Source organism: Fundulus heteroclitus, chromosome 13 (assembly GCF_011125445.2).
Source record: "Fundulus heteroclitus isolate FHET01 chromosome 13, MU-UCD_Fhet_4.1, whole genome shotgun sequence".
Taxonomy (NCBI): Eukaryota; Metazoa; Chordata; class Actinopteri; order Cyprinodontiformes; family Fundulidae; genus Fundulus; species Fundulus heteroclitus.
This window is the reverse complement of record NC_046373.1, coordinates 37527665-37537551: the sequence shown is the minus strand read 5'-3', so window position 1 is coordinate 37537551 and position 9887 is coordinate 37527665. Positions and strand designations below refer to the sequence as shown.

The following is a 9887-nucleotide window of genomic DNA, read 5'->3' as shown; positions in this document are numbered from 1 at the left end:
GTGAGTTTTTTTTTTTTTTAGCTTAGATTGAGGTAAAGACTGACCTGGACTTAATTATCCTACTATGGTTACATTTATTTAAAGTATTAGTGAAGTCAACCAAAAATTTATAATTGAATACTATAATTTAATCATTTAATGAGTAGAAAGCATCATTACAACCTCAGACTTTAACGTAGCTGCTGAAATATAACAGTTTGTCGTTCTCAGATCTGTAAACTTAAAAACTGAACGATGCAAGCGTAACTCTTTCCAAACTCCTCCCATTTTTTTCCAACAGTTTCATTATAGATAAAAAAAAAGATCTAATTATCTTCCCTTTTGACACAGATGTCCTTCAGGTTTGCTTAAAGGGGAGAAAAGTAAACAGGATTTTCTTTAGCAGTGAAGTTGTTTTTCTTTCCCCTGTGTGCTTTAAGGCCTCTTTATGTTTCCTGAACTTTGGCCTGGATTTTCTAGTCCTAATCTCTCTGACAGATAAAGAACCAGTTGGGAAAACAAACCAGCGCTGCTTTCTTAAATGACTTATAATGTTGGTGCCTTTACAATGCTGTCAGAATGCAGGAAATTACAGAACCCATTTAAAATAGAGACAACCGATGCTTCAAACTACAATAGGGGAGACTGGGGACAGTTTAAACAAGTTAAACAATTTTCCTCCAGTCAGAAACATCATGACTCTGTGCTGAGTTAGACTCTCACTAACGGGACAGAACATTCGAGATCATTTTCTAAATTTATTGGGGGGGGGGGGGGGGGGGGGGGGAATGTTTTTTGGGTATGAAAGTACATCTTTTCTTTCATGTGGAGTATTTTTGTCATCCTGTCCTGGCTGAATAATTAATTCATAAGTAGATTGAATCATTGAGTTTATTTCTGAGTTACACTGTTAGTTTGTGCTAAAATCTGCGTCTAAGCGGCACAACGTGTTCTGTCATAGTGGACATTAATACACTTGGGAACATCCATCCCATAATTGTTTGTTTCACCACGAATGGACTTTAAATCAGCTCCATTTCTGGGTTTCTTGAAGCATTTCCAGCTTCATACAAAGAACTCCTTGAATTCCAAAGTTGTTCTTATATTTGACAACCACGCTTCACAGCTGTCCATCATTTCTGCTCTAACACTGCGTTTTATAAACGATACAAATTCTCAGAACGATATTCTCACTGACACAAAAAAACAAAAGTTGATTTATGAAATTTAGTGGATTTATGACTTGCAGCCGTCCCAGCGATGGGGTCGGTTGCAACAGTTGACTTTTTTTGATTAGTTTATAATGAATATTGTAAAACATCTGTCCCATGTAATCATATTTAGATGGTATTGGCAATTAACAGAAGGATGTATGTTTAATATATAAATAAATGGTTGCCTTGGCCCTCATCATCTAGGAGTAATTGAGAGAAAAGCAAAAAGTGTTGCAAACGTCTCCTAAACAGCTGCGGAAATAATGTTAAATATACTGAAGTTTGTTAAATCTTAAACTCGCGTTGTTTCAGTGGCGCCTCCAGAAATGTTTCATAGGGGGGGCCAGATGGGGCCCCTCAAACTCTTGGGGTGGCACTGAAACTAAAGCCATATTTTATTCTACTGTTGTAGTAAAGCTGCCTGTAGAAACCTATCAGAAAGACTTAAGTAAACGTCTACTGATATTTTTTGGTTTTAAATGTTTTTTGGGGGGGGTTTTAATGTTCCTAATGATCTAATGTGCATAGATCAATAACAGTACAGTTAACATTATGAGTTGAATAACAATTCCTTTTTATTGTGCAATTATATTTAGAATAAGGTGCACATTTATTAACTTATTGGAGAACAAAACAGTTACTAGGGAAAAGTAGATACTGGCAGATACAAATAAAAGCGCGATAGAAGCGTGGTTGCCTACAATTTACACTGGCCAGTGGGGTGGCCAGGACATGGCATGGGGGGGGGGGGGGCATGGCCACCCCCTGGTGGCGCCCCTGTGTTTTAACTAATGCAATGTAAATATCTCTTAGCACAGGGGGTGACTTTGTTTAACAGGACAGATTAAATGAGCGGTATTGACAGAAATGAGTATCTAATAAAGAAAAGCGTCGCTAACATCCTTCAGCGGTAAAACGCAAACTTTCCAACATTTTCAGCCTAGAGCTAAAAGTTCCGAGCGTCCGTGAAGGCAGCAGAGGGGGCGGGGCCTTTGCGTAACAGTCCTACAACAACAGCGGCGGCGTGGAGAGGCGCTTCCGCAGGGATCCGTGTCACTTTCCGCCGAAGCGAGCGGAAGCATGGCGGGCAGCTGGTGGAGCGGCGCCGCGGTGAGCCACGGGCTCACGGCCATGTTCGCCATGGGCTCGTGGGTGTCCGTGAACAGCCTGTGGGTGGAGCTGCCGGTGGTGGTGCGGAAGCTTCCCGAAGGTCAGTCCTCATGTCTGCGGCTCGGTGGACGGACCGACATAAACATTAGGCTTCTTTCCAGTCATCTAAAGTCACCTGTAGTTTTCCTGTCTTTGAACTTTGGCCTATTTTCCTCTCATCTTCAGCCTTTCCAGGTGAAACTTAATTCGCCATAAAGGTGAATTTATTTCAGCAGGTAACAGATTCTGGAAGCCAAGACAAAGCAGGATCCATATCTGGTCTTCTTGGGCTCAACATGAATATTTGTGTGATGGAAAATAGGAAATATACCACTTTATAATAAGGCTCCCCTTATAGACGGCTTATAAACAGTTTATATATGTTAATGTATCTGTAAACACGTTATAACTCATTCATTAGTGTTTGTTATACATTAATTATGGGCGAGCAAGAGACAAAATGACCGTTTTGTGCTGTCAAGGTAGTAAGTTAGTCTGAAATGTTTAATATAAGCAATTCTAGATTAGGCGTGGACGACATAGATAAAAAATACATCGATAAAATAGAAATCATATTCATCTATATCGATAATTATCAACAAATTCAAAACATTTATTTTAAGTGCAGCCCTGGACATTTTACGCTGTTGCTTAGCAACCTATGTTTTAGATACAGACACAAACACTGAATTCAAACTCAACCCTTTATTTAACGAACTTTTTAACAAAACTGCAAGTTTTTAAAAGTAAAAAAGAACGTGTGCCCTCTGAACTCTCTGAAGGAGGCGGAGCCTGGTTCCTGGGTCTGCACTGTGATTGGTTGGGAGGATCTAACGATGTAATAATAACTTACATGATAGAATGCATAAGGAAGGAAAACTGTTATTCTGTTGAACTTTTTATTGATCTTTATTTCTATCATCGATATTCATCTATTGATTTATATTAATCATTATAGAATTGTCGTCCAGCCCTATTCTAGATTAAATATATGATGCATAATAAGCACTAATGAATGAGTAATAAAGTGTTTACTAAATAATTAGCAACATATCTATAAACTATTAACCATCTATAATGGGAGCCTTATTATAAAGTGGTGTCATAAATAAATGCTTGATGGAAAATCAGTGTCCTGTCTTGTAAATGAGACTTTTTGGTTAATTAAGTAATAGTAGTAGTAACTAGTAGCATTAATAGCATTAGTAAGATTTCACCTGTTTGGGAAGAAAAGTTAGCCTGCAGTTCCAAAACTAAATCGAAGTTATACTAAGTTTTCAGGAGAGAAAACTCCTAAAGTCTCTTGTTTTGTATGGAAATAACTTCCCCTGACCAGGTTTCTACTGGCTGATATTAATATCTGGTTTCCTCGGCTCAGTGTCTGTGTCTGATTTGCTGATTCAGACTTTATTAATAGGTTAAAGCTAGGGATGAATAGTATTAGTGAAACTAAGGTTGTTGCATCATTGTTTATTTGAACCACTTTTATTTGAAGAATGTATAAAGAAATGAGTTCAAACATTTTTGCAGTAGCATTTCCCATTTTCTTCTTTTAAAAAGGTTTTATTGAAACTTTAAAGCTTCAAAGCTCTGAGGACATCAGGTTCTATTTCTCTCCTGCTGACTTCTCCTACTGCTCCCTAATTTGCAGTGCTTGTTGTTATTTACAACTTTTAACTTTTTGACCAATCTGTCCAGAGGATTTGATTGAACTTGACTTTGTAAAGAGCCCTGAGATGACATGTTATGGTAAACGGTAAATGTCTTGTACTTTAACTAGTCTGACGACCCCAAAGCTCTTTACGTTAGTAGAACTACATCTTTTTACAGAGCGTGCAGCTCGTAAGCAGCAGTTAAATAAATCCTTCAGCTGTGGTTGAGACGAGCAAAGTTAGCGATGGATGAAAGTCTTCTGGCTGAACTTCGGGTTCTCTCTGGTTCCATGTCCAGCACCAGCAGCTGACCCGGTTCTTCTCCTGTTTCAGGCTGGAACCTTCCTGCGTACCTCTCGGTTCTCATTGCCTTTGGGAACCTGGGGCCGATCGCAGTGACCGTGATGCACCACTGCGCTCCGGGTCGTCTGAACGAGCGCGTCGCCATCCACTGCATCCAGGCGCTGGCGGTGGTGGCGTCGGTCTTCTTGGCCATTTTCTGGTCCTACAAGGTACCGATCGCAGGTTTGGAGCGGTCCCTCCCCTTCCTGCTCCTCAGCTTCGTCCTGGCCCTCGTCTGCTGCACTTCCACCGTCACCTTCCTGCCGTTCATGTTCCGCTATCCGCCCGAGTACATCCGCACGTTCTTCATCGGCCAGGGCTTCAGCGCCCTGTTCCCCTGCGTTGTGGCGTTGGGCCAGGGCGTCAGCAAGCTGGAGTGTAAAACCGTCAACGGCACAGTGACGCCGGAGACTTTGGAGGAGAGCTTCCCCGCCCAGAACTTCTTCTGGTTCCTGTTCGTGATGCTGACGCTCTCAGCTCTGAGCTTCGTGGCGTTAACGAGAAGAAAGACCGACTCCCAGCAGGAGACGTCGCCGCCCAAACGGTCCAACAGCGCCGAGGCCGTAAAGAACGGAGAAGAGACGCACCGGCTGTACAACGGAGGAACGCCAGTGTCCGAGGAACAGGTCCAGGTGGAGGTGGAGCCAGCGGCGCCGACGTTCTGGACCTCACGGAACATCTACCTGCTGGCGCTGCTCGCCGTGTCCAACGCCCTCACCAACGGCGTCCTTCCGTCCGTGCAGAGCTTCTCCTGCTTGCCGTACAACAACATGACCTTCCACCTCTCCGTGGTCCTGGGGAACATCGCCAACCCTCTGGCTTGTTTCCTGGCCATGTTTGTGGTGCTCAGGTGAGAACCAGGAGACAGAACCTCTCCTAATCTGATCAAGTCCAGTTTCCTTTAGTCCTCAATCCGAGTTATCCATCAATGAGTTGATCTCATCAGTCGACTGATGATTAACTGATGAGCAGCCATTTTCTTACAAACCCTAGTTTTCTCTTGATTCCAGAGGATCTGTCCATTAAGGGTTAATTCTTTACAACGTACTGTTTTTTTTTTAAAGAGGCTCATCATTATAATTTAACAGTTTATTGTTCCACCTGTATTAATTACTGACTGAATAAATGTGGTAAATTTTCTCACACATTACTAAAACTTGGACATATTTATGAAATATAATAAAACAGGAACCTGTTAAATTACTCAATAGAAACAAAAAAGTTAAAAAGAGAATAAAATATATTAAATTATATAATTATCCCTACGAAGTCCTTCACAAAAACGTGCTTTAATTATCATTTTACCATTTTTTGCATAATACCCTCCACTTTTCTGTCATCACGTCCTCTGCTTCTGAGTTTCGGTTCAGAAGTTGACTCTGCTCCGCCATGCAGCGTGGCTAAATGGAGCCATGCAGCTGACAAATTAAGGAGTTTGTTAAATATTTGTAATTAAAAACAGAACCCCACAAAGAGCACTTTGCATCCTTGTTGTCATTAAACTATGCAAAAATCCTAACCCGGTCACCATCACAGCGATTTATCTGGCTGCCAAGAACCAAAAAGGCAGATCATGTCATATGCCTTATGATCATGTCATAAGGCATATCTCCTTTTAAAGTGTATAAAGTGGCTAAAACTGAGCCTCCTGTAGCAAATGTTGATTCATTTTTTTAACTGTGTAGTAACAGCATCCTGCCACTAGATGTCAGTTTTCCCACAACACATTAAAACAACCCAGAAATGTCCAGAAAGAGAAGAAGTGATGCAGAATGATGAGTTTAAAGTGGAACTCTCCCCAATATAAACTTTCTTTTTTCAGATAAACTGTATTAACTGGGCCTAAAGTGCTACCTTATGTTACTACTCATTTTTTATATTTCTATGTGAACTGAAATGAAATTATGAAATCAAAAGTATCATCTATAAAGCAGCATCCGGCCCTTTAAATGACTACATGATGCCAAAGTGGCCCCATATAGAAATGAGTTTGCCACGCCTGGTCTAAGGGGACGTTATCAGTTAATCGTCTGGAACAAACTTTAAATCAACCGTTAATTGACATTTAATCGTAAGTCGGTCATTTGTTTGCATCCCTACTCATAAAACTTGTTCTTCTCTCCTCCACCGGTCCAAACGCCCTGAGTTTGGACTAAGGTACAGAAAATGGAGAAAAGATTAGAATTGGACTGAAAATGAGTAAACAGCATCAAAACTTCCATTAAACTTAGAAAAAGTCTGGAGAACTTGATCAGGAACTAGAGCTAAGGAACGGATCAGGACTCAGGCTGTGACCTTCTCTGTTTCAGGTCCTCTGCAGGTCTGGGCTTCCTGTCTCTGGCGGCGGGCGTGTTCGCTGCGTACCTGTTGGCGCTGGCGGCCCTCAGCCCCTGCCCGCCGCTCCAGGGAAGCATCGCAGGAAAGGCCTTAGTGGTGAGAGGCAACGCTTCTGATTCTTACTCCCCTACAGTCATTTAAATGGAAAATGTGACATTCTGGATGGGACATTTAATGTCCACTGAGATAGTTTCAGACATTTTGAAGGATGCTGATGCAGCTTATGGTCCGTTAGCCCCATTATGAGTTCTTTGCTAGATTTAAAGACAAATTGAAAGTCTGAGGTAGAACCTGTAGCTATTCCTGCTTCCTATAGAGCCTCTAAGCTCTAATTGACTAAATCTAATCACAGGTGAACTGAACTCCTCCCTGCTTGGTGGGTTTGGGGGCAATGAAAGCAGGTTAAATCCAGAAGGTTCTGAATATTTCATCGGGTCAGAACCGTCATCACTCTAAACTGAACGTTCCTGGGAGAAAATCTGAGGAAAAGTGATGGATAAGAGTCAGAAATTAGTCGACAGGTTAATTGAGAGCAGTACTGTTAGCTGCATAGACATTAAATACGTAGGCGCGTCATTGGGCGGGTTCTGCCTGCTGCGGATGCGTCAGAGCGTCCGCCATGTTGGATGTGGAAAATCTGCAGTTAGACTCAGACACTTAAACAGCATCAGAGGGACTTTAATCTCAGAATATACTTTATATTCGTAATATTGTATATTTTTGTAATATTACGAGTTTATTTTTGTATCCCTTTGGCTTCATTCTCCTGACTTTATTTTCATAAAGAATAAAAATGATTAAAATAATCTAACCTGCGTATTACACAGGACTAAGATAGTTCTGCAAACTGTGACTATTCTGGAAATGTTCCCCCTTAATTGTCATAATAGGACGTTTTTCTCATAATATTATCACTTTTATCTTTTCTTTGTTTACTTTATTATATGACTGTTTTCTCATATTAGTAATTTTATCTCTTTAATACTCCCCCAAAAAGTCTGTTGCTAATCTGTGTCTATACCAGATCTTAAAAGGTTCACACTGTTTTATGAAATAATAAAAACCACAATGTTTAGATTTAATCAATTGATTCTTACATTCATCACACACACATATATATATATATATATATATATATATATATATATATATATATATATATATATAAATAATCTGGACATATAGTTATATATAAACAAGCACCTATTTATTTATAATACTTCAAAATCTATATATGCACATCTATATCTAAAAACATCAATCATAGCTCTCTGTTCAGCCAGTCTCTATCAATTAATCTCTATATATTTATTTACAAGTGTATATATAAGCTCCATCTATATCTTTCTATCTAAATATTTAAAACATAAACACAGTCGAGGTGCAAACCTGCAGCTCCAGACGGACTTCCTGCTGCTTCACTCATGCAGCTGCCTGTGTGCGCCCCCTGCAGGTCGTCTCCTGGATCGCCTTCACCGGCCTCTTCTCCTACCTGAAGGTGGTGGTCAGCACTCTGCTCCACGAGGCGGGTCACGCCGCGCTGCTCTGGTGCGGCATCTCCATCCAGGCGGGCTCCCTGGTCGGAGCGCTCACCATGTTCCCTCTGGTGAACGTCTACCAGGTGTTCGTCAGGGCCCAGGACTGCGTGGACGTCTGCAGTTAGCGGGACCTATCCTCCTCCTCCTCCTCCTCCTGCTCCTCCTGCTCCTCCTCCTCCTGCTCCTCCTGCTGGGACACGAGGTGGTGCCGGTGCGGAGGTGCAGACAGGGACATTCCTGGGTAGCTGGGACCGGTCAGCCAGGAGCTCCTCTGGTTCTTATGGGTTAAAAGGACATGAAGATAAGCTGCTGATGGAAGCTCCTCATCATCTCCATTAGGTTCTTCATTCCTCATGTTGCCCCCCCCCCCCCAGCAGACAGCCATAGCACAAAGTGCCTCAACATTCCCTGGAAGATGTTTGGCTGTTGGACCTTTGCAGTTTTCCTTCGGTTCGAACATTTTGCTAAACTCATTTTTAAGTTTTGGGGATTTGTTTTTCTCCAGGTTCACTTTTGTTTCCCCTTTGGGAACGGAGACCTGCGGACGCGTTTCACTGCCAGACGTGATAAATGAACTCAGGAGCAGTACCTCGTTAAAACGAGAGGATGTTTTACTGCTTTTAATCCGTTTTAACAATTAACAGGCGCTGTCCACGCCGTCATTTTGACTGAATTTGAAGTTTATAAGTTACTAAATTGAATCAGCCAAACAATGTTTATTAAATAAATTAATCTTGCAATGAGTTTACTCGTGTGGCCCTCTTGAGATCAGATTAAGCTGAATGCGGCCCCTAAACCAAAATTAGTTTGACACCCCTGGTCTATAGAGAAAAAACGCCAAACCGTCCTGTGGCGTCTTTATTTCTGCTAACAATTAAAAGAAAGCCTGGTGGTGAAAAACGGATTTTTCCTGCAGGATTTCCTGAAATATAACGTTTTTAAAAGGTGTTGAATAAAAAAAAAAAAGAAACATCTAATTCTGCTTTGTGTGCGTCTCACTTGATGACATCACAGATTTGACCGATACTAGCTGGTGATAATCTGTTCACGGTTCTTATCTGCTGGCTTGGCGATAAGACGCAGCAGGTTTTCTTCTTTCCTCTCATTCTTTGACCTTTTGGGCAACATGTCAGTAACGTCTGCTCCCCTGAGACAGACTGGGTAAACATTACAGAAAACTCAGGTTCACAACACCTGGAAGACGGGTTTTACTGGATTTAATCTGCTTAAACAGCAAAATGACAAAACAATGAAATGTCATGTTGATCAATGTGTGGGAAACTTTATGTAAAATGAAATTAATTTGACAGAAAAAGCAGCTTTAAAGGTTTGAAAGTGGTCGGTAACTGTGAGCCAGACTGGTTGCAGTTCTGGTACCGCCACAGTGAAACCTCTCCATCAGCGCCGGGTCCAGAAAGTTCTGGTGTCCTCAGGAGCTGCAGAGGTTCTCAGACCTCCGACCAGAAGGTTAGTGCTCCATGTTTACTGGTCTGGCTGTTAACCTGCCTGCTCCTGAGTTTTCTACACGTCCATCTGTGGACTCCCAGCGATGGACGCTGGTCTCCCATTGGCTCCCAAACGACACGTCATCACTCCTTATATGGGCGTAAGATTCTGGTTTCTGCCTCCAGAAACTCCAGCATGTCAGAAAAGCTGGTTTAAGGACAATTTTCTTC

General features: G+C 41.7%; 1 protein-coding gene across 2 annotated transcripts; it reads left to right on the top strand.

The window, feature by feature from the left end:
• Nucleotides 1-2173: 2173 nt before the first annotated feature.
• Nucleotides 2174-9188, top strand: slc52a2 (solute carrier family 52 member 2). 2 transcript variants are annotated; one of them, XM_036145672.1, is made up of 5 exons: nt 2174-2403; nt 4328-5186; nt 6646-6769; nt 8127-8359; nt 8390-9188. In XM_036145672.1, the coding sequence occupies exons 1-4, from the start codon at nt 2274-2276 to the stop codon at nt 8334-8336; spliced, it is 1323 nt and encodes a 440-aa protein (XP_036001565.1). In that variant the 5' UTR covers nt 2174-2273; the 3' UTR covers nt 8337-8359; nt 8390-9188. The 2 variants fall into 2 exon arrangements, with proteins under 2 accessions (XP_036001565.1, XP_012707008.2); XM_012851554.3 differs by having other exon boundaries at nt 2175-2403; nt 8127-9188.
• Nucleotides 9189-9887: the final 699 nt, after the last annotated feature.